The 25,743-nt window shown below is 44.9% G+C and overlaps 1 protein-coding gene across 6 annotated transcripts in view; it reads left to right on the forward strand.

The window, feature by feature from the left end:
- The window catches only part of DNAH1 (dynein axonemal heavy chain 1), an 813,109-nt gene that overhangs the window by 306,955 nt on the left and 480,411 nt on the right, over positions 1–25,743 (forward strand). For all 6 annotated transcript variants that reach the window (XM_033926650.1, XM_033926656.1, XM_033926654.1 and 3 more), the window contains 3 exons: positions 2,138–2,257; positions 7,400–7,482; positions 22,692–22,833. In XM_033926650.1, the coding sequence (XP_033782541.1) occupies positions 2,138–2,257; positions 7,400–7,482; positions 22,692–22,833 (345 nt within the window). The remainder of the gene's footprint in view (positions 1–2,137; positions 2,258–7,399; positions 7,483–22,691; positions 22,834–25,743) is intronic.

A 25,743-nucleotide genomic window follows, 5' to 3' on the forward strand; every position in this document is an offset into this window, starting at 1 on the left:
GAACTAGATGGCCTTGAGCATGCGCAGATGCATGCTCAAGGCCCAGCAGAGGCAGGAATGTCTTCAAACGGCACCGGCACGTCCTGTGGGCTGCGTGCCGGTGCCAGACGGTGGGTAAGTTTGAAGTTGTTAAGGCGAGGGTGACGGTTCGCGTGGGGGGGCCTGTGTGAGCGGAGGGGGAGCGATGCTGGTTATCGGGGGGGGGGGGGTGCTTGCAAATTGAGTCAACACTCGGTTTGCGAGACAAGATTTGTGAGAATGTTTTGCTCGTCTTACAAAACACTCACAAACTGGTTTACTCACAAACCGAGGTTTGACTGTACAATCTTACTTTGTTTCCTATTATGGTGATATGTTTTAAAAATACCTTGTTCTGAACCATGCTCTTTAGGAATACACCTTTTTCTCAAATTTCGCCAAAGGGTTTTGCATCAGCTGAGAAACGCAACAAATTTTAGAACAATGTTTGTTTAAAATATGGCTTTACATGAGGGATTAAGAAAGTAATTCTTTTTAATCCCCTGTTTACGTCTGCCTCCAAAGTTTAAAAGTACAGTTTTACTAGTTAATTGATGGCACTTTCCCCCTCTTTTTAGCCCGCGGTAAATATCGCGCACTAAATACTAACACATGCATGTTATCCTATGGATGTGTTAGCGGTTAGTGGTTGATTCAGCACGTGCTAAATCGGCGCTAAAATGCTTAGTGCGCCTTTGTAAAAGAGGCCCTTTGTATGTACAAATGCTGGCATATTTGCATGGAAGTCACTTGAGTTGATGCTGCTCATTGTTCACATATATATTTGTGTTTACTTTCACTTTGGAAGCACATATGTTTGCTTCCAAAGTGAAATTAAACACAGGATGTAGGATGTGTTACCCAATGTAGTTTCATGTTTCACATATGAATACCGTAATAATAATAACAGCTTATATACCGCAATACCGATAAAAGAAGCACCCCTTCTGAAAGACTTCTATACTATCCCTGAACATAAGAATAGTCATACTGGGCCAGATTAATGGTCCATCTAAACCAGAATCCTGTTTCCAACAGTGGCCAATCCCGGTCACAAGTACCTGGCAGAATCCCATTAGAATCTCATTTAACTGGTATTTAAATAACCAGCATTCTCAACCAACATGCAAAAAAAAAGAAAAAAGTCTCCCGCGTTCTTCAGACAACATCCAAAGTCCCTCCCTCCCTCCATCCTCAGAGGCATCAACGGCAGCCACAAATATCCCTCCAGCTTCTGAAATATTGCGGCAGTCACAAAAATCTTGCTCACTGCCCTCCCGAAGCAGCAGGCAGCCGGTCCTGACAATCTCCCCTCCCTCCCTCCATTCTCCGAAGCTGCAGAGCTGATTTAACAACTCCCTTCCCTTCCTCCCTCCATTCCCCAAAGCATCAGAGCTAGTATGACAACCCCCCTCCTCCCTCACCCGAAGCAGTAGTGCCAGCTGGTGAACAGAGGAAGCACCCGTAAACAGGCTGCTTCCAGCCATCCCCAGCAGGGCCACATCAGAAGTGGTGCGGCAGAGGAAAGGTCCTGCTAGGGATAGCCGGAAGCAGCCTGTTTATCGGCGCTTCCTCTGCTGCTTTGGATCAGTGAGGGAGGGGAGGAGGGGTTGTCAGACAGTCTCTGCTGCTTTGGGGAAGGGAGGGTTGTCAGATCACCTCTCCTGGTTTGGGGAAAGGAGGAGGGGTTGTCAGATGGCTCTGCTGCTTTGGGAAACGGAGAGAAGGAGGGTTGTCAGGACTAGCTCTGTTGCTTCGGAAACAGAGGGAGGGAGGAGAGGTTGTCAGATGGCTCTGCTGCTTCAGGGAACAGAGGGGGAGTTGTCAGGACTGGCTCAGCAGTCTATACATCACAAGCCTTTTAGCTCTGCAAGGATTAGAAAACCATTTACAAGCTAACTTTAAAAAAAAATTAGAATGCTACCTTCCTATCAGTTCAAGAATTGCAAAAGGAGATCCTACTGGTCTCATTGCAAATAAAAACTCCTGTTTTTTCACACCAGTGCTATACAAAAAAAATACATTTTTGTTGCATAGTGGATTAATGCCCTGACTGATGTTCAGATTGGAGTTGATCTGGTTTCTAGAAAATAAATCAGAATTTCCTTTTCCATCTTAGATCTCTGAACAATTCAGAGGAATCAGCAGGAAATTATATGAGAAGCCAAATAGCGTGGAGGAGCTGACAGAGCTGCGGGAATGGATGAAAGGAATACCCGACCAGGTCAAAATTCTGGAGGTAATGATCTCTTTCCTATCAGGTGCTGTGGTTAAGGAACATTTATAAATCTTTTATTTGGTGCTTTTTTGTAGACTGTCTGAACTTAGAACTATAAAAATAGGGTTGTCCAGAAAAACTTAAAGTTAGAAAAACTGTGCAAATTGAATTTTTTCCTATGAATTTAATTGTGCTTGATCAGAAAATATTTTCTTATTAAATTTTTAAAGCTTATCCTGGGGTTTCTCAAAGCCATCGATTACATAAAGCTCAATTTTTCTTCAAAATTTGTCATTATTTTTGCTTGATGGAGCAATTTCTTGATATTATAGCTATAACTTTTATGTCTTCACACACAGCAACGATACATTGATAAAAATACATTTTATGTTAAGTCTATTTTATTGACAAAGAACAATAAATCAGTGTAGAAAAACACTACAGAATCTCCAATATGCTTATTATAGCAGATGAGGTCAGATTCCTTAGAACCCCACTAATACAGTGTTACATCCACAGAAGCATAGGAAAACATTCTTCTGTCATCAAATAATGATAAAAAATCATTTTATGTAAAGCATCAGTATTTTATTAAATGAACCTTCAATATTTGCACATTATTGTGGAAAATAACAGAAATTTAACACACTTTGCTAATAGCTAAACACATACACTTTGGTTTAGTCATCTACCAATGGCGTTCCAAACACTCAAGAATTGGGGAAAATTCTATAAATGGTGTCCCGATTGTAGACAGCGGTAGGCTGTCTAACCAGCCAGTCAGGATGCATGGTTTTAAAAAAAAATCAAATAACCCCCCCGAGGCAGGCCGCCTACACTGTAGGCATCTGTCACAGGGCAGGGAGGCACCTAAGCTCTCCCAAGGCTGGGCGCGGGTGTGGTTTCACCTGGAAGTGGCTACTACAAAAGGTATGGGGGAGGGGTTAGGGTGCTATGGTGGGGAGTTCGAGTCTGGAGAGGGTCGTAGATTGGGGGGTCCTGCTGGCAAAAGGGATTGGGCATCTCTTCTGCTTATCACATTTGGGAAGTTGTTTCTGGGGTTCCGGCAGGAGAAAGTGGGCATCCTTCCTGCTGGGGGACTTCAAGGTGGGTTGGGGGTAGCGGCAAGAGCAATTGGGCATCCCTCTTGACACAGACAGTGTTGGGGGGGGGAATTTGCTGCAGCTGCCACTCAATTGATCATGGCAAGAAGATTCCTTTGCCACAATCAACTCAGCAGCAACATGATTCTCTAACCGGCGCTTGTATCATGGGCGCCGGTTAGAAAATTGGGGTGGTTAGGTGTCTGTCCCTTACGGCAGATGTGAGTCTGTATAGGATGCCGGTGTATGATTCTCAGCCACTTCTTAAACAGCAGCAGAAATCGGTATCCTATATAAAATTTCCCCTTCAATGTCTTCTTGAGATAGGATAAAGCCTGTGATGCTGTTCGACTCCTTGCAACAAGGCCTCCCTCCCATCCTTTCATCCTAAGCATCTATCTTTCTCTGTTTCTCCTTGTAATATCTAGCTCCTGCCTCCCTCCCCCAACTACTGTAGTTCCCAGAAGCTTGTACCAGGTTTCTTCTCCATTCTACCTATTCTTCAATACCTGCATGTTTTAATGCTAATGTTGCAATCCACAGGATTATTGTTCAGACATATTGGTCTGAGCATACATTTTGAAAGCACTTTATGGTGTTTGCTTTGAAGAACAGGCAGAATGGTGGGGAGCCATGGCACTGGCTTTTGCCACTCCACCACGAGAACAAGAGGGCACTGTCTAAAGTTGAAAGGGGATAAATTCTGCACAAACGTAAGGAAGTTCTTCTTCACCCAGAGAGTGGTAGAGAACTGGAACACTCTTCCGGAGTCTGTTATAGGGGAAGACACCCTCCAGAGTTTCAAGACAAAGAGAACTGGAACGCTCTTCCGGAGTCTGTTATAGGGGAAGACACCCTAAAGGGTTTCAAGACAAAGTTGGACAAGTTCATGCTAAACTGCTGAAACTGGATTCATTTGGAGCACTGGTCTTGACCATCGGGCTGCCGCGTGAGCGGACTGCTTGGCAGAATGGACCACTAGTCTGACCCAGCAGCGGCAATTCTTCTGTTCTTACTTCTGCTTTACAGGATTTTCAGCTAGTGGGTCTTAGAGGTCCTCAACAGCCACATCTGGCCAGCGCCACTGTCTCTGACTGTTAAGACCAGGAAATCTTTACTAGCTGCATTGCTGTTTTTTTATTTTTTGTTATACCATAAAAACTGGCATTCTTGATGACCACCTAATTTGCCTAATGGCAACACTGGGCTGTTCAAAATCTGTGTCCCAGTGTGGTGGCTCAATCTGCAGGGTTATTCCGAGTTAAATTTTCAATGCATTATTTAGATTGTTTTAGTAGCATTTTCTTAAGTGCAGTTGCTCACTTTGCAAGCTGGATCAGAAGCAAATTTCTTTATATAACAGCTAGTCTATTGACTGACTGGAGAAGTGGTGCATAGGTACAATTCTTGAGAATTAGCTATGCACCACTGCTTCAGTCAGTCAACAGACTAACTGCTATATAAAGAAAGTTGCTTCTGATCCAGCTTGCAGAGTTGGATAAATGATCTGGAAATTGGCTCTCCTTATCTCAAGAAAGAAGCAGCGGCACTAGAAAAGGCTCAAAGAAGAGCAACCAAGATGATAAAGGGTATGGAACTCCTCTTGTATGAAGAAAGACTAAAAAGGTTAGGGCTCTTCAGCTTGGAAAAGACCGCTGAGGGGAGATTTGATTGAAGTCTACAAAATCCTGAGAACGGGTACAAGTGCAATGGGTACAAACAGGTTTAGTTTTTAATACAAAATGAATATTGTCACAGGGCTGCCCCTGTTCCTAGTAAGGAAGCCTTGTCAGATGAGGAATGTAAGATTAAAGACAGCAAAAGTATTCCTAAACCTGCTTGTATAACTCCTAAAGCAGCACCCAGGAATATCCAAAAGCAAAGTCTTCTTGCATTAAAACCTCCTCAGGCCATGCTAAAAGCAACTAGAACTGGTTTAGCTTTTCCCAAGCCAATTGTAAGAAAACAACCAGAGAAAACTACATGTCCCAGCAGCCACGGGGCTAGGGAAGGGGAAAAGCAGGGCTGGAACACAAGCTACTCCCAATCAAGCAGAAGCTGGTTTAGGCCTCAGAGGGCAGGTTGCTCAAACTCACCTGCAGTGAGAGCTAGTCAGCTCACTGGAGGTAAAGAAAAGGGTGTTACTCTTACACACCAGGAGCTCCAGTTCTAGAAACCCAGAGCTGCAGTACAAAGGGAAAGCAGCAGACTATAACCACTGAGAGCTAGAAAGCAGTAGAATTCTTCATGGCAGCAAACTCAGATAGAAGTTTGTAATGAAGAGGATAATGATAGTGATAACTCTGCTCATGTACAAGATATTGAAATGTATGATGATGGAAGTTGTGCCCAGCTCTGAAGGAATGGAAATAAGTTGAAGGTTATTGATGATAAAGGGGCTGGATGAGAGTAAAGTCAGCTCAAGGTTATTGCAGAATTTAAGTTTTGTTTTGAACTTTTAAAGTACAAGCCACAGGCAACCATTTTGTTGGGATCTTGGGAGGGGATCCTCCAAGCTGATCCATTGAGGGAAAATTATAGGAGAGGATCCCACCCTTGGGGCATTAAGCCTACAACTGCCCACCTCCATCCCACTGTCCTCTGGCCCCACTCTGCATCTTGAATATTCTATTAAAGTTCTGGGAGTCATCATTGACTACACTCTCCTTCAACGATCACCTCAACTCCCTAGTAAAAAAAATGTTTCTTCAGTCTTCACATGCTGAGGAAAGTGAGATCCTGTTTCCATCAAAAACACTTTGCTGTCCTTGTCCAATCCACCATCCTTTCCAGACTGGACTACTGCAACTCCATCTACCTTAGCCTAACAAAGAAAAACCTTCAAAGACTCCAGCGGATTCAGAATACCGCTGCTAAGCTTATCTTCGCAAAAAGCATATTCGACCACGTCTCACCGCTTTTGTCCAAGCTCCACTGGCTTCCGATAATCTCCAGAGTCCACTTCAAATGTGCCTGCCTCACTTTCAAGATCCTACACGGTATCCTCCCTCCCTTCATTCCTCTTTCTTGGAACTCCTCTAACCCTAATTCCGCCAGATCCATCCAAAAACTGAAACTTTCCTTTCCCTCTCTAAAAGGCGTTTCCCTTGTAGGAAAACTAGGTTTTTCCCTCCTTTTCAGAATCACTCAGCTTTGGAACAACCTTACCTCCCCTCTTAGGAATCTGAGCTCCCTCCACCTCTTCCGTAAACATCTGAAAACCTGGTTATTCTCAAAAATGTAACTCCTCCTCCCTCTCTGGTTATTCTAGTCCTCTAAATTTTCTCTTCATTTTGCCTCTTCTCTCCACTGGAGTTCCTTCTACCCTAACTCTTGTTAACCATGTCGAGCTTTACAAATGTAGAGATGATGCGGTATACAAACCTAAGGTTTAGATTAGATTAGATTACAACTCCAAGGAGTTTTTGCCTGACAAAGAAAAGCTTTCATTGTTTTTTTGTTGGAATAAGGCTTTTGTGTTGGTTTGAACTGGAATTGTTTTGTGTTGGTTTTGTGTGTGTTGGAAATGAGCACATGAAGATATAAACCTGAGAAACCAATTATTGAAGTTATGTTTACCAAAATAACTTGCACCAGAATTTTTGAACTCTTTATTAAAGCAATACCAAGCTACCAAACAACCTCGCAAACCGCTCGGCCAAGGTTGGTGTACACTGGATTAGGCCACTTGCTGAGTCCAGCTTGACCCTGCCCGGTCACAATATTCATGAGATATGTATGAATGCAGGTTAACTTACATATTTTGTTTACCCAGAAAGATAAACTATCCAAGATTAGAGTTACCTTATCTAGTGAAATGGTTCTGCCAGCTTGGATTTATAACCAGCCTCCTTAGCAGAGTAACTCAGATGTTAAGCTCTGCCTCTCAGCAGGCTCATAGATGACTCTTTTTTTCCTTTAGAAATCTTGAGATTGAACCTACTACTAGGGAACTTTAGACCAGACACAATATGTCCTGTATTCCTAAATGGCAAAATATTAATTCTTTTGTGCACTAATGCAAATTTTTTATCCTTTCTTCTTTGCTTTTTCTCTACAGGACCAAATATCAAAGATTATTGTAGACTATGATGTCATTGATGAGTTCTTCTACAACCTGACCAATGATGATTTTGATACAAAGTGAGTATTCAGCATCGTCACCATTCACATGCTTTTTTTATTTTCCTATTTGTCATGGCTGTGTTAACCACCATAGGAAGTCCAGGGACCCTGAGCCTAGATTGTGCATTTTCACCTATAATACCCCCTTTTTTCCTTTGGATTGAACTCTCTAGTACTCAAACCCTGCTAGGACTTGAGATCTAAGCCCAAGGTGTTCCCTGCAGAGGAGATCATGATTACCATATGAAAGGAGACAGGAGATAGGCTGGGCATAGGAACACCATGAAAACATTTTTAATAAACTTTTGGAAGATAGCAGGATGTGAGTGAGTCTAAAGGACACTGCCACTTCTCCTTAATGACACTCCTTCACAACAGGGGCAAAGGCAGCCCCTCCAAATTTTGGGGGGAGTGGGGGGCAAGAATAGGGTTAACATATGGCTCTAGTAAAAGAGGGACAAATGATTAGCAAGTTTTTTGATGTCTAAAGGTAACATAAAATGCGGTGGACCTAGTCCAAGATGGCAGTTGGATAGGTCAGCTGAGCGCTTTGGTGCCGCTGTTCGTGCGATTTTCTTAGATTTCCCTTTGTCCGAAAGAGGAAAATTACCTGCTAGAATGCCGAAGAGGAGGGGCTGTAGTTCCGCTGGAGTCTCGCGGCAACCTGGCCCGGCCCAAATCGGCAACATCAAGCTCCTGCGCCGAATGCAGGGAATGTCAGCGGCGTCGGCAACCCCATTGGAGATGCCCTGTAGCGAGGCAGTGGCAATCTCCCCGGGACTTAAGATCTCACTGAACCCCGACGTAAGAATGTCCTCCCCCTCTCCCTCAGACCGCCAGCTCTCCGTGGGAGGAGGACCTATCGGAAGGCTGTGTGGTCTCTCCCTTGGACATCGAACCAAGGAGTTTGGATTTGGATTCTCTACAGTTGCAGTAGAGTCCTTTGGAGCCTGAGGGGTTTGTTCAGAGGGGGATCTGTAAATGGGAGAGTCGCCAACAAGAGAAGAAGCCGACTGGTGAGGATGTTAAATTTCAACTTGAAAAATCTTTTCTAACATTAAAGAAACCTCAAGAAGTAACTCTGGACGCCATTTGGGATCTCATGGCTTACCTGGCCAAGTCAATTAAGCCACAATTGGTACAATTGGAACAAAAAGTAAAGATTCAAGAAGTTGATATTAAAAATCTTAAAACTGAATTACAAGAACTTAAAAAGTCTAGTATTACCTCTAAATAGATTACAGAAACATTGGTGAGAGATAATACAAATCTGAGAAGGAAAGTAGAGACTTTAGAAAATTTATCTCATAATAATAACCTCAGATTGATTAACTTTCCCAGAGTAGCAACAACAACTCCTAGAGTCATGTTAAAACGCTATTTGACAGAGGTCTTAGAGATTTCAGAAGAATTGTTGCCACCATTTACCCAGGTTTATTATTTACCTTTACCTATATGGAGAGAAAAAAAACAGCAAGCGGAAAAATTACAAGATGAGCAACAGCCAACTAATATTACAATGTTACTGGAAATGGGAAATGGCAGAACCGGCAACACTTCTCCTTACAGTAGCACTAGCACCAGATAAAAACTGGTTGCTTAGACTTTCCTTTAAAAATAAATTAAAAGAATTTCTTGGTATAAGATACAAATGTTTCCAGATCTGGCATGAGACACACAAAAATGTCGACGTGAATTTTTGACTTTAAAACTTGGTGTTACTTCTGTAGGGGCAACCGTTTTTCTTTGTCACCCATGTAAATGTGTGATACAATATCAAATACAAAAATATTTTTTCTATGATCCTACTTTGGCGGCCACTCACCTGAAAGCAGAGAAAGTATAATTGCTCATTGTTTAAATTTGGACATTTCCTTCAGTTGATCATGTTCCACGTTTTCCTTTATCATTTATGTCTTTTCAATAACTCGTTGAATCTAAATATTAGATCTCATTATTATTGAGGACTTGAGTTGAAGTTAAGTTTTAATTTAAATTTGTTATTATGATTATGCTTGCTTGTTGTTATAATGCACATTTGCTTATATACTTAACTCAACTTTTCTGTACAAGTGGATGCTTGATAATATTTATATGAAAATCTGATAAATAAAAAAATAAAGAAACATTATAAAATGCACACTATAGGACTACGCTCCTGCAACTCACCTCTATGACTGACAAATTTCCTTCAACTGAACATAAAAAATCACATCCTTCCTATCCTTGATTTCCTAAATAACTAGCTAATTACGTCAATTCGGTCGCTGACTACATTCACCAGTCCAAACAAATATCTGTAAAAAGAATCGGTCGCTGGCTACATTCACCAGGCCGAACAAATATCTGTAAAAAGAATGGGTATTAGTCGTAGTAAGGGAGGGCAAGGACCCAAAAAGGGTCCCAAGCCCCCTTAAGCACGGCCGGTGGTCATCACTGAAGACGCAATATCATCATTGTATTTAAATTACCTCATACCAACAACCCAATTGCTGTATATCAGTGGTCTCAAACTCAAACCCTTTGCGGGGCCACATTTTGGATTTGTAGGTACTTGGAGGGCCGCAGAAAAAATAGTTAATGTCTTATTAAAGAAATGACAATTTTGCATGAGGTAAAACACTTTATAGTTTATAAAACTCTCCTTTAACAGTTAAAAAGAAAGATATATAAACTATAAAGAGTTTTACCTCATGCAAAATTGTCATTTCTTTAATAAGACATTAACTGTTTTTTCTGCAGCCCTCCAAGTACTCTATTTTATCCCAGGACAAGCAGGCAGCATATTCTTAACGCATGGGTGACGTCACCGACGGAGCCCCGGTACGGACCTTTTTAACTAGAAAGTTCTAGTTGGCCGCACCGCGCATGCGCGAGTGCCTTCCCGCCCGACGGAGGAGAGCGTGGTCCCCAGTTTCTTCGTTTCCGCGGAGCGAAGAAGACGCATGTGTTTTCAACGGCCGTTGAAAAACGAATTTTTGCCTTCCCGCTCGTGTATTCCTTCACTTTTTTTCCTTTTTTCTTATTGGATTCCCTTTATTTTTGTTTAAAAAAAAAAAAAAAAACTCATCGAGTTTTCTTTATTTTTTCAGGCTGGCCCCAGCGGGGCCTGTTGCCACCATACAGGCCTCCGGGTTCGATTTTGCGGAGGCCGTGTTTCCATTCATGCCCCCTCAACCGGGTTTTAAGAAGTGCCAGTGGTGTGCACGCCCGATCTCCCTCATCGACCCACACAATTGATGCCTCCAGTGCTTGGGTCCAGAGCATCGGGCTGACACCTGCACCCGCTGTGCTACGCTTAAAAAGCGTACTTTGAAAAATCGGCAGATCCAACAAAATATTTTGTTTGGTACCGGATCTGCCATGGAACCGGCTGCGACGTCGACCGCACCACAAAAGTCGGCACTGACGACATCGACACCACCGGACCCTTCCTCGGGGTCGTTGGGCCCAGGTAAGCCAGCTAAGAAGCCTCCCACTTCCCTTGAGCGCCCTCCTGCCACGGTTGCAACACCGACCCTCCCGGCACCGCACCGTCCCCGCAAACGCTCCGCTCCGATCTCGGTGAGTGCCTCATCATCGGCCTCCTCATCGCCGGAGCGTAGAGCGGCACCTATGGTACCGAAGAAGAAAAAAGCGGTACCGGTGCCTCCCCTGGAAGACCGCATCGCGGCCATACTCCAAACACAGTTACAGGAGCAGCTGCAACAACAGCTCCAACAACTGTTGCCGGTGTTGCTGGCACTGCACCTTCCGGTACGGGACCGGTCCGAGCCTCACACTGTCCCATCAGTGTCGACCCCCTCGGTACCGATTAATACTTCCATGCCAGTGCTCTTGGCAGAAACACCTGCAGTACATACCCGTGATGCTGCCGACCCTGTCCTGTCCCAGGAACGACATCGGTCTTCCTCACCCGGTACAGCCTCGGTGCGCTCAGGCAAATCTCTTTCAAAGACCCGCCATGCCAAGCCCTCCACACCGATGTCCAAACGTACGCACCCCGACGTTAGGGACCCAGATTTGTGGGAAGACTCCCCTCACGGTACCGAGGAGGACGCTTCGTCAACCGACGAAGAACCCTCCATGACCGACACCGTCTCCAAACCAGAGCAATCCTCTTTCTCCAAATTCCTTAGGGAGATGTCAGCAGCTCTTTCCATTCCCTTAGAGTCCGACTCTAAAAAGTCTCAGGCTTTCCTCGATGCCCTAGACTTTGAGCAACCTCCCAAAGAATTTCTGAAGTTGCCCGTCCACGATATCTTATGGGAAACTTTCTATAAAAACTGGGAAGCTCCCCTTATGGTTCCTGGAGCCCCTCGTAAATTGGATAGCTTGTACCGGGTTATTCCAATCCCAGGATTTGATAAGCCTCAATTGCCCCACGAGTCCCTCCTGGTGGAATCTACTTTGAAAAAATCTCAGGGTTCCAGTGTATATGCCTCCACCCCTCCTGGCAGAGAGGGAAAAACCATGGATAAATTTGGTAAGCGCCTTTTCCAAAATGCCATGTTAGCCAATAGAGCCAACAACTACACCTTCCACTTCTCCTTCTACATGAAGCATCTGGTGCAACAGCTCTCCTCCTTACAGAAATACTTTCCTGAACGTCAGGTCCCTCTTTTCCACATTTGAGCTGACCTCTCGTGCATCTGCCATGGCGGTGGCCATGCGACGTTTGGCATGACTGAGAGTCTCTGACCTGGACATTAACCACCAGGACCGCCTGGCTAATGCAGCTTGTCTGGGTGATGAACTCTTCGGCGAGTCCGTGGACTCAACAACCCAGAAACTCTCAGCACATGAGACCAGGTGGGACACTCTGATTAAACCTAAAAAGAAGACTCCAGCTGCTCGCACCTACAGACAGCAGTCTTCCTACCAGCGCAGGTTCTCGGCCAGACCTCTCAACCCGCCTCAACAGCAGCCTCGCCGACCTCGTCAACAGCATCAATCTCAGGCTCGCTCACAGTCTCACCAACCTGCCAAGCCTCTCCCTCCATCAAAACCATCTCAGCCCTTTTGACTTTTTCCTCCAGGGCATAGCCAGTCTCCCATCATCATTGCCTCTTCCTCAGCCTATCGGAGGTCGCCTCCAAATCTTCCTCAGCCGTTGGGAGGTCATCACATCAGACCAATGGGTCCTCAACATCATTCGCCACGGCTACTCTCTCAACTTCCAGACTCTTCCACCAGACAATCCTCCCGTAGAGTCTGCTTCTCACTCCTCCCAAACCCCCCTCCTCCAGAGGGAGGTCCAATCCCTCCTTTTTCTCAATGCCATCGAAGAGGTGCCTCCGGCTCAAAGGGGTCAGGGATTCTATTCCCGCTATTTCCTGGTTCCCAAGAAGACAGGAGACCTTTGTCCCATCCTCGATCTCAGGGACCTCAACAAGTGTCTGGTCAAGGAGAAGTTCAGAATGCTCTCCCATGCCACGCTTAACCCTCTTTTCTCTCAACACGACTGGCTATGTTCCCTGGACCTCAAAGAGGCCTACACTCACATCCCAATCAATCCGACTTCACGTCGCTACTGACGGTTTCAGATACAGCACCGTCACTATCAGTACAAAGTGCTACCTTTTGGCCTCGCTTCATCGCCCAGGGCAGGGATGTCAAAGTCCCTCCTCGAGGGCTGCAATCCAGTCGGGTTTTCAGGATTTCCCCAATGAATATGCATGAGATCTATTTGCAAGCACTGCTTTCATTGTATGCTAATAGATCTCATGCATATTCATTGGGGAAATCCTGAAAACCCGACTGGATTGCGGCCCTCGAGGACCGACTTTGACACCTGTGGCCCAGGGTGTTCACCAAGTGCCTTATTGTGGTGGCGGCCTTCCTCAGGTCTCACAACCTCCAGGTGTTCCCCTACTTGGACAATTGGTTGGTGAAAGCACCTACGTCTCCACTTGTGCTACAAGCCACTCATCACACCATCTCTCTCCTCCATCTCCTGGGGTTCGAGATCAACTACCCCAAGTCGCATCTGCTTCCCACACAGCGACTTCAGTTCATTGGAGCAGTTCTCGACACCACACTAATGAGGGCGTTTCTCCCCTCCGACCGTCAACGGACCCTGCTCCACCTCTGTCATCAGGTGCTCCTTCATCACTCCATTCCTGCCCGACAGATGATGGTCCTCCTGGGCCACATGGCCTCGACGGTCCATGTGCTTCCTCTGGCGCGACTCCACCTCAGGACATCTCAATGGACTCTTGCCAACCAATGGTCACAGACCACGGATCTTCTTTCTCATCCCATCTCTGTGACATCGTCTCTTCAGCAATCTCTTCAATGGCGGTTGAACTCCTCAAATCTTTCCAGGGGTCTACTCTTTCATCTACCCCCTCACTCCATGATCGTAACCACGGATGCCTCCCCCTATGGGCGGGGAGCTCACCTGGGAGATCTACGCACCCAGGGACTCTGGACCCCTCAGGAGCGTCAACATCACATCAATTTCCTGGAACTCAGAGCCATGTTCTATGCTCTCAAGGCCTTCCAGCACCTTCTCTGCCCTCAGGTTTTTCTCCTGTGCACAGACAATCAAGTCGCCATGTACTACATAAACAAGCAAGGCGGCACCGGATCTCGCCTCCTTTGTCAGGAGGCTCTCCACATCAGGACCTGGGCCAAGGCCCGCAATCTCTTCCTCAAGGCTGTCTATACCCAGGGCGAACAGAACTCCCTGGCCGACAATCTCAGCCGCATCCTTCAACCTCACAAGTGGACTCTGGACCCTTCAACACTCCACTCCATCTTTGCTCGCTGGGGCACTCCGCAGGTGGACCTCTTTGTAGCACCTCACAACCATCAGCTGCCCCAGTTCTGTTCCAGACTCTTCTCTCCTCATCGTCTGACCCCAGATGCATTCCTGCTCGATTGGACGGATCGGTTCCTCTATGCCTTTCCTCCACTACCTCTGATGTTGCGGACTTTATTCAAACTCCGCAGGGACAGGGCCACCATGATTCTCATCGCTCCTCGGTGGCCTCGCCAACACTGGTTCTCCCTCCTGCTTCAGCTCAGCTCCAGGGAGCCCATTCCTCTTACTGTGTTTCCTACTCTACTTACGCAGCAACGTCAGTCTCTACTGCATCCCAATCTGTCTTCGCTTGGTTTCTCTCGGGCTGACCTCTCCAGAGAATCTGTCTCAGCCTGTCCGTCGCATTTTGGATGCCTCCAGGAAACCGGCCACCCTCCAATTTTACCATCAGAAGTGGACCAGGTTCTCCTCTTGGTGTCTACTGCATCATCACGATCCCACCTCATTAGCGGTGAAAACTGTACTGGACTATTTGCTCTCTCTGTCCGATGCTGGCCTCAAGTCTACCTCAATCTGAGTCCACCTCAGTGCCATCACTGCGTTTCATGAGCCTATCCTCGGAAAACCTCTCACGGCTCATCCACTGGTTTCCCGGTTCATGAGAGGCCTCTTCAATGTCAAACCGCCTCTGAAGTCTCCTCCTGTCGTCTGGGACCTGAATGTGGTTTTATCAGCCCTCATGAAACCCTCTTTTGAGCCTCTTGCCACAACTTCGCTCAAACTTCTAACCTGGAAGGTGCTTTTCCTCATTGCCATCACCTCTGCCAGGAGGGTTAGTGAGATGCATGCACTGGTCGCCGATCCACCGTTCACTGTTTTTCACCATGACAAGGTGGTTCTGTGTACCCATCCTAAATTCCTTCCCAAGGTGGTCTCGGCTTTTCACCTCAACCAGTCCATTGTGTTGCCTGTCTTTTTCCCTAAACCCCATTCTCATCCTGAGGAACAGGCGTTGCACACGCTGGATTGTAAGCGTGCCCTTGCATACTACCTTGACCATACCAGGGCTCACCGCTCGTCCCCTCAGCTCTTTCTGACCTTCGATCTTAACCGTCTAGGTCGTCCTGTCTCTAAACGGACGCTTTCCAACTGGCTTGCTGCCTGTATCGCGTTCTGTTATGCTCGTGCCGGTCTCTCACTGGAAGGTGCTGTCACGGCCCACAGGGTCAGAGCTATGGCTGCTTCTGTGGCTTTCCTCCATTCCACGCCCATCGAGGAAATCTGCAAGGCTGCTACTTGGTCCTCAGTTCACACGTTCACTACTCACTACTGTCTGGATGCCTTCTCCAGACGGGATGGACACTTCGGCCAATCTGTGTTACAAAATTTATTTTCCTAATGGCCAACCATCCCTCCTCCCTCTCTGTTAGCTTGGAGGTCACCCATGCGTTAAGAATATGCTGCCTGCTTGTCCTGGGATAAAGCACAGTTACTTACCGTAACAGGTGTTATCCAGGGACAGCAGGCAGATATTCTTACGTCCCACCCTCCTCCCCGGGTTGGCTTCTTAGCTGGCTTATCTTAATTGGGGACCACGCTCTCCGTCGGGCGGGAAGGCACTCGCGCATGTGCGGTGCGGCCAACTAGAACTTTCTAGTTAAAAAGGTCCGTACCGGGGCTCCGTCGGTGACGTCACCCATGCGTTAAGAATATCTGCCTGCTGTCCCTGGATAACACCTGTTACGGTAAGTAACTGTGCTTTTTCTGCAGCACTCACATTTAAAGTTTAATATCTTTCCTTTCTCAAAACTGGCACATTTCAATCACTATATTGAAAATGAAATCATTTTCCCTACCTTTGTTGTCTGGTGACTTTATTTTTCTGTGCTTTCAACTATGTTTCCAGGGCCTTCTTGTCCTTTGACTGTTTTTCTCTCCGTCTTCACTTTCTGCCTTGCATCCATCTTTGGCATTAACTTAATGTTCAATTTTTCTGCTTTCTTTTCAAAATCTACGTTTCCATGTCTTACCTTCCCTTCCTATCTCTCTCTTTCTTCTTCCGTCCTATTTCCATGGTCTGGCATCTCTTTCCTTCCTTTCTCTCCCTCCCTCCTTCCTTCCTTTCCCCTGTGCTGGCATTTGTCTCCTTCCCTTCCCCCATGCCCGGGCATCTCTCCCTCCCCCTCCATTTTCTGATATCTCCTTTCCTTCCCTCCCTCCCATTAACTTGGCTTCTTCTCTTGTTCCTCTCCTCTCCATTCTCCTTCTCTTTCCCCAATTGGGTGCATCAGCAACAGAAGCAGCATTTCCCTTCCCCCTTTTCTGTGCAGGAGAGGCATTTCTCTTCCCCTTTCCCTCCTTCTCCCTTTCCCTGTACAGCAGCAGCATTTCCCTAGGGTCCCCCTTTCCTATGTAGCAGAAACATTTATCTTTCCCCTCCCCTTCCGTGCCTGCGTCTGAAGCCTCTCTGATGTTGTGACGTCAGAGAGGCTTCCGATGCAGGAGTGGATAGCGCGAGGAGCCGCCAACCCGCAGCTTTGAACGGAACGAGCCGGCCAGACACGCTGCTGTTGCAAAGGAAGGGGAAGAGAAATGCTGTTGATCGCGTCCAAACTGCGGGCTGCAAATAAAACCTGGAGAGCCACATGCGGCCCGTGGGCCGCGTGTTTGAGACCGCTGCTGTATATAAGAAATCCTGCAGAATTCAGCTATTCGCCTTCCCCTCCATAAAACTATGCCAGCTCAAAAGATTCCTCGACAAAACCTTTGCCTTCCAGGCGGCCAAGTTGAACCCTTGGCTAGCCCAAATGATGCTCGAGGCCCCGACCTACCTCGACTTCAGAAAACTTCTCAAAACATACCTATTCCGCGAACAGGACCCTTGACCCTCCTTCCCCCGCAATAAACCAACACCCCCGCAATATACCAACACCCTCCCCAGCCCCCTTTCTCTCCCCCCTCCCCGCCTTTGGTTCTCTTCTCCCTCCCCCTTTTCCTTCCAATCCAACTTTGATAAATTCCTGCTATAACTCAAACATTTCCTTCCTCGTGGCTTGTAATTCCGATAGAATGTTGCTTGTAATTCCGATAAAATGTTGTAAATCCGTGTTCCGATAGAATGTTGCTTGTAATTCCGATAGAATGTTGTAAATCCGTGTTAGACCGGATCCTAATTTAATTGATGTGAACCGCCTAGAACTCTTTGGGTATGGCGGTATACAAGAACATAATAATAATAATAATATATGCTTATTAGTAATAAAGGTCAGCTTACATGAAATAAATTGTATCCAAGTAGGATATAGTAAGAACAGTTAGGCCAATGGAAGAATAACACAGAGTGCCGGCAGTCTGTTGATAGCAGTCCGTCCTACCTTTTAAGGAACTTAACTGGACCTTTTATAACCAAACTTAGTTGCCTGGGGTTGAGTGCTAACTGGTAACTAATTACATACTTAGTTTCTATTGGATTTTCACACTTGTCATTTTTTACTGATTGGATGGTATACATAATTGCAGTTAATGAAGCTTGGTGCCATCCTCCATCCTAATCTTGCTTGTAGATTGTCAGCAGTTTTAAAGGTGAAGGAAGCGATCAGAGACGAGAAAACTTTGTTCAAGGAATGGAAAAGGTCAAAAATGGACGAAAACTGGAACAAGCACAAACAACACCTGTGCCATAAGGCGGTAAACCGAAACAAGCACAAACAACGCAGGTGCCATAAGGCGGTAAAAGGGGCCAATAGTGACTACGAGGAAAAAATAGCCAAGGAGGCGAAGAACTTCAAGCCATTCTGTCGATATATTAATGGGAAACGACTTGCAAAGGAAGTGGTGGGACCATTGGATGACCATGGAATAAAGGGAGCGCTAAAGGAGGACAAAGCAATCGCCAACAAACTGAACACATTTTTTTGCGTCTATATTCATCGAAGAAGATTTACACAGCATACCCGAACCCATCAGGCTATGTGCTGGAAACAAAGACGAAAAGCTGACAGGATTGACGGTCAGTCTAGAGGAGGTGTGTAGGTAGATTGATAGGCTTAAGAGCGAAAAATCCCCGGGACCGGATGGCATCCATCCGAGGGTCATCAAGGAACTGAAAGGGACTATAGCTGAACTGCTTCAACTAATAGCCAATCTGTCGATCGAATCGGGAAAGATTCTGGAAGACTGGAAGGTGGCGAATGTTACACTGATCTTTAAGAAAGATTCGAGGGGAGATCCAGGAAGCTACAGCCCGGTGAGTCTGACCTCAGTACTGGGAAAGATGGTAGAAACGTTGATAAAGGACCACATCATTGATCACCTTCACGGACACAATCTGATGAGGAGAAGCCAGCACGGTTTCAGCAAAGGCAGATCTTGTTTGATGAACTTACTGCACTTCTTCGAGGGAGTAAACAGGCAGATAAACAAGGGTGACCCGGTCAACATTGTATATCTGGATTTTCAGAAGGCGTTTGACAAGGTTCCACATGAACGACTATTTTGGAAAATTGCGAGCCATGGAATCATGGGTGAAATTCTCACATGGATTAAAAACTGGCTGGAGCATAGGAAACAGAGAGTGGGAGAAATGGACAATACTTGGACTGGAAGAGCGTCACCAGTGGGGTGCCGCAGGGCTCGGTGCTTGGACCTGTGCTTTTCAACATCTTTATAAATGATCTGGACATTGGTATAATGAGTGAGGTGATTAAATTTTCAGACGATACGAAGTTACAATTGCGAAGATCTGAAACGTGACATAATCAAGCTCGAGAAATGGGTATCGACATAGCAAATGAGATTCAACGTCGATAAGTGTAAAGCAATGCATGTCGGTAACAAAAATCTCATGCATGAATACAGGATGTCCGGTGCAGTACTTGGAGAGACCTCCCTGGAAAGGGGCTTGGGAGTTCTGATTGACAAGTCGATGATGCCGTTTGCACAATGCACGGCGGCAGCAGCGAAAGGGCAAACAAAATGCTAGGAATGATTAAGAAGGGGATCATGAACAGATTGAAGAAGGTTATCATGCCGCTGTACCGGGCCATGGTGCACCCTCACCTGGAGTACTGTGTCCAGCACTGGTTGCCATACATGAAGAAGGACACGGTACTACTCAAAAGGGTCCAGAGAAGAGTAACTAAAATGGTTAAGGGGCTAGAGGAGTTGCCGTACAGTGAGAGATTGGAGAAACTGGGCCTCTTCTCCTGAGAAGGGACCTGATCGAAACATTCAAAATACTGAAGGGAATAGACTTAGCAGATAAAGACAGATGATTCACCCTCTCCAAGGTAGGGAGAACGAGAGGACACTCTCTAAAGTTGAAAGGGGATAGATTCCATACAAACATAAGGAAGTTCTTCGTCACCCAAAGAGTGGTAGAAAACTGGAACGCTTTTCCGGAGTCTGTTATAGGGGAAAACACCTTCCAGGGATTCAAGACAAAATTGGACAAGTTCCTGCTAAACTGAAACGTAGGCAGGTGAGGCTGGATTCATTTAGAGCACTGGTCTTTGACCTGGGGGCCGCCGCGTGAGCGAACTGCTGGGCAGGATGTACCACTGGTTTGACCCAGCAATGACAATTCTTATGTTCTTTTATTCAGCCATCAGTGGCATACCTAGCATATTTGACACCCAGGGTCAATCATTTCTAAACACGCTTTCCTCTATATGAAAAAAATATTTTTAGTAATAATCCACGAGTCACATCTAGGAAATGACAGCATTTTAACCTATGCAGTGAGCATTAGAACATTAATACACCCATTGTAAAACTAACAAAGCCAGATTAGTACAGATCAATTCTGCACAGTCAATGCCAACAGAAAAGCATATCTTTTTTTTTTTTTTTCACACGCACAGAATACAGATAATTTCACCCAGCATAGAATAAGTAACTATCCTTATCCGCCTTTGCGGAAACAGGAAGTTGAAACAAAATAGGCAGGATTCGCAGAGTGAATGCCCCGACATCAGCAGCCTGTCTTGATCGCTGCAGCTGACAAGTTATCAAAGAGGGCCGCAGGGAAGTAGGTGTGGCTGGGTGCAGGTGGAAGGGAGAGGGTTAGATGGTAAGGCAGCTGGAAGAGATAGGAGCATGGTGCCAACCCTGGCCGGGATGATTTCTTTTTCAGGCTGCTGCCGCCGCCGCCGCCACCACTGCTGCCCCCTAAAATGGCGAAAGCTGGATTAAAGTGGCAAATAGGTGTGTGGTTTTTTTTTTATAATTCTTTATTCATTTTTGACTCTTACAACAAGTGTACAATATTAAATCATATAATTTGTACAAAACGCTTGACATTCTTAACAATTATTATCCATTGCATATAAAAAAGACTCTCCTCCCCCCACCCAACCCAATCATCAATAATAAATTCATTAAATCACATAACATACCTTCCCATCCCCACACTAATTATATTCCTATGTAATAACAAGGTGTCAAAAGTGTCTAATCATTAGAATATGCAATCAATGGCCCCTAAATCTTTTTGAATCTATTATAACTTCCTTACTGAAGAGCAAGCATTCTCTCCATTTTATAAATATGACAAACAGAATTCCACCAAAAGGTATAATTAAGTTTAGTATAATCCTTCCAATTTCCAGTAATATGTTGAATAGCAACCCCCATCAGTATTAATAAAAATTTATTGTTATTTGCCGAAATTTGACTCTTGAATCTCATAGATGTTCCAAATAAAATAGTATCATAGGATAAGGCAACATGATTTTCCAACAATGAATTAATTTGGGACCAAATTACCTTCCAAAAGGCATTGACAAAGGGACAAAAAAAAGTAAATGATCAAGAGTCCCAACATCTAAATTATAATGCCAGCATCTATTAGACCTAGAGCTATCCAACTTTTGTAAACGAACTGGGGTCTAAAAAGCTCTATGCAACAAAAAGAACCAAGTTTGTATCATAGATGCTGACCTTGTAATTTTTAATCTTCAAGACCAAAGTCGTGGCCATTGAGAAGCAGAAATTTGGTGCTTGATCTCAATGCTCCAAATATCCCTAAGTCCAGTTTTTTGTTCAAATATCCATATAATAATTTATACCACTGCGCGGCTTGATGACCCAAAAAATCCACCTGAAAGCAAGGAATTCCAAACTATACTGAGTATTAAGATCTTTCTATTCAGGGAACCCCTCCTGAATAGCTTGCTTCAGCTGCAACTATTTAAAACTTTGTGATTTATTTAATCCAAATTTATGTTGCAGCTGTGAAAAACTAAGCAGAGAACTATTAGAAATAACATCATTTAATGTCCGTATACCTGCAATGATCCAATGCTTCCAGACGATTTGAAAACCGCCAATTTTAATCTTGGAGTTAAGCCAAATGGATTGATTTAATGATTTTGAAATTGGATTTGGTGATAGATTACTAACATATTTTAAAGTTTTCCACGTATCGAGCAATATTCTATTGTCTTTATATTTCCTAGGCAATTTTATACTTACAAGATGAGACAAATGCAAAGGAAACAGGAGTCGCCATTCTAAATATAACCAATCTGGTACATTCTCCATGAGCTCTGGGAGGATCCAGTACATACCTTGTCTTAAAATATAGGCTTGATGATACCTATAAAAATTTGGAAAATTTACCCCTCCCTCCACAATTGTCCTTTGTAAAAATTCTAAAGCAATTCTGGGTCTTATACCCAACCAAACAAATTTAGTAAGAATACCATTTAACTTCTTGTAAAATGAACCCTGAAAAAAAATTGGTATCATACTCATTTGATAACAAACCACAGGCAATATCATCATTTTAATCGTTTAATCATTTAAATTGAAAAATCCGTCCAGATGTCCAACAGAGGACATGTCTGGGAAAATCTGTCCATCTGGTAACCCTAGGTTTGAACCCACAACCTCAGGGTGCTGAGGCTGTAGCTCTGACCACTAGGCCACTCCTTCCTTTTTAGTTTTTTTGTAACTTACCACCTGACGATTTCTGCACTCAGCGTTTTCTTTAATGTTAAATTTAACTTTCTTCCTTATTTCCTTACAACCCCAAAAGCATTCCCAATTAATTTCACCTTATCTGACAGTAAAATCAATATATTAAATAATAGGTTATAAAACATCTAAAATGTAGTCGCTTCTCAAACTAAAAGAAGGAAAAAGAACGAGTAAAACTTAAATTTTAAAAAATGTGATTAAAAAATGTTCAGTTGCAAGTAATTTACAAAACTTCTAATGTACTGTAAGTTTCCTTTACTTTTTGTAGGATACTTCATAGCTCTATTGTACAATTAAAAATATTTATTTTGGCTGTATTCTTAACTGTTAGAATTTAGTCTCAAACCAACTAGAAAAAACTAAAGAGGAGCAGTGTGATTCAATGGAAGTAACTAGAGTGTAGAATTCAGCTGATTATAATTACCGTATCTATTCCATTCAGTTGAACCAATCTGAATATCCATTATTCTTGATCCAGGTGGTATGCAATTGGCTGGCCTCACAAAATCTTGACACAAATGGAGATGATTCAGGAGCAGCACTTAGAGGATGAGGAGCGCTTCCACAAAATCCAAATCATGGATCAGAACAACTTCATGGAGCGGTTGGATAGTCTGCAGGTAAGAACCTTAGCCACAAGTGCTTACCCACTTGCAGAAAGAGAATATTTTGGCACAGGCTTCTCCTATGTTTGTATTCCATGTATTTATAGATTTCTTCTGTGATGTACTCCTATCAGTTATAAAAGTCTACAGCAGCTATAGGCCCTGAAGTTAATATTTTCAGTAAACAATGGCAGAAAAACACAAATAGGTCAATATTCAGCCAGAAGCAGTCAGAAATGTTTCTAAATGCTGATATATGTGGGTGGAATAAGGCCTCAATATTCAGTGCTAAGCAGTGGTGTACCAAGTGCTAGGCAGTGGTGTATCAACAGTGGTGGGGAGGGGGGAGACAGTCTGCCCCAGATACAGGGAGCTCATGGGTGTAGGAGTGGTCATGGGTCTATAGTTTGCCTGCATGTGGCTAGGATAAAGAGGGGTTATGGGGTGGGGGAGGAGGTTGGTTTGTAAATGGGGTTCAACTATGGAGAGGGATCAGACTGGCACCTCCCCTAATGTGGGTCCTGGACGAAATTCAGTTGGTACCCACATTAGGAAGAGCAGCACACCCTTGGCTGGTCATAGCCAGATATTCAGTGCTGATGCCTGGACATGGCCCAGCACCAGTGGCTTACCCCCACCCCCTGTGATGTCAACTTCCTGATCTGGGGTGGGGATTCAGCAAACCCGACTGCCACGTGCAGGCAGCCTGCAATCCCGCAACTGATTCACACACCTTCCACTGCCTGGAGGAGGGGCGTGCTCTGGCCAGAGGAGGAGGTGCTCTGCCTCAGGTTCCCACTGCCAGGTAAGCCACTGGTGTTGGGCCATGTCCAGGAATCGGCACTGAATATCTGGCTATGACCAGCCATGGGTGTGCTGCTCTTCCTAAACGTGGGTCCCAACTGAATTTCATCTAGGACTCACATTAGGGGAGATGCCAGTCTGATCATACCAAGCAGCCTTATGGAGCAAAGACTTGGAAAAACTAATTACACACTCAAACAATTATGGTGAATTTAGGAAACACCTAAAAACATACCTGTTCTCGAAATACCTAGGTAACGAATCAGGACAATAGCCCCCATCGCAATCCCTCCCCAATTTAGATCTTGTAAACTGTTAACCTCTAACTATGAATGTTCCTCACAATTTATGGAATTTTTCTAATTCATTGTAAACCGCATGGAACTTCACGGTCCTGCAATATATAAACTGTTATTATTTTTATTGTTGCTACTATCAGATATTCACCGCTACACTCTGTAATTCGATGTCTGTGCAATTTATCTTCATTGTAAACCGCCTAGAAGTCGCAAGATTGTTGGCGGTATATAAGAATAAAGTTGTTATTATTATTATTATTATTATTATTATCCCTCTCCATAGTTAAACCCCATTTACAAACCAACCCCCTCCCCCACCACAGAACCCCTCTTTATCCCTGATACCCAGGAGAGATCTAGTATCTAGTTGAATGGGTTGGGGTGGTCCACTTTCTGCTCTTGCCCTGTTGGCTCCAACTCTAAGTGACTCTAGTGGTAGAATGGAGATAGTGTGTGTAAATTTACCTCATTCATATCCATTGTGGATATAGTAGAACACCAATTATCCGAATGCTGATTTTCTGGATATCCAATTATTCGGATTGCTTTGGGGGTCTCAGTTTATATTTGATTTCCCCCCGAAGTACCATTCCTATCATCCTCCTAATAGTGCTCCTTCTCTGCTTCTGTCATCAGCCCAGCCCTGCCCTACCTCCCTCCCCCCAAACCGGGAGACTTTCCCCCACCGTCAGCATGCCCCGTGCAATGATTGAACATTTATTTTTTTCTTTTGTTTTTAATAATTATTTTTTTTTTAAATACCATCAGCACACTCCCCCACCCCGACAAGAAAAGGCAGCGTTCCCCCTCCCTTCCTGAATAGGCTTCACCAACCCCCCTCCCGGACCCATAGGAAAGACCCCACAGGCTTACCTTGTTTCCCTGGTGATCCAGCAGCACACTGATGTAGGAGCAATCCTACTTGGTCCTGTCCATATTCTTTCATAAATTCTGCCCTATCATCGGGCCTCTTCTCCCCTGAAATGGGACGCATTGCACTGACCCCTCTACTGAAGAAAGCTGACCTAGATCCCTCCTCCCCATCCAATTATCGCCCAATAGCAAACATTCCGCTCCTAACCAAATTGCTAGAGTCCATCGTCTCCTCCCAACTCTCAGCCTACCTGGAAAGATTCTCTGTCCTCCTACCCTATCAATACGGCTTCAGACCCAACTTCAGTACCGAAACCCTCCTGGCCTCCCTAATCTCGAAGATCCAACAATTTCACTCTCACAAAAAATTTGCCGTTCTCCTTCAATTCGACCTCTCTGCTGCCTTTGACGTTGTCCACCATGACATTCTAATCTTCCTACTCTCCGAGATAGGCATTAGTTCTACAGTCCTTGACTGGTTCTCGAACTTCTTACGTTCTCGCTCTTACACCGTCACCAAACATGGTTCCTCTTCCTCCCCATGGAAACCGATTTGTGGAGTCCCACAAGGCTCCCCCCTTTCTCCCATCCTCTTCAACATTTATATGTCCTCCCTGAATCTTCTCCACCTATCCCCCCTAGAAACACTCTACACTTACGCCGACGATATCCTGGTCCTCATCGAGACCGACGCGAACCTCACCAATCTCGCAGCTAACATTTCTTCTTGCATAACCAAACTTCAATCCTGGGCTCACACTGTACAAATGAAATTGAACGAGTCCAAAACTAAACTACTTTGGCTCGGCCCTAAACTTGATCAATTACCCACTTCCATCCCACTGCCCACAGGCTCCGCTCTACAGCTGGAATTCTCTAGCAAAGTTCTGGGCATCACCATAGATTCATCATTATCCTTCAACGACCACCTCAACTCCCTGATAAAAAA

The sequence above is a fragment of the Geotrypetes seraphini genome, chromosome 17 (genome assembly GCF_902459505.1).
Source record: "Geotrypetes seraphini chromosome 17, aGeoSer1.1, whole genome shotgun sequence".
Taxonomy (NCBI): Eukaryota; Metazoa; Chordata; class Amphibia; order Gymnophiona; family Dermophiidae; genus Geotrypetes; species Geotrypetes seraphini.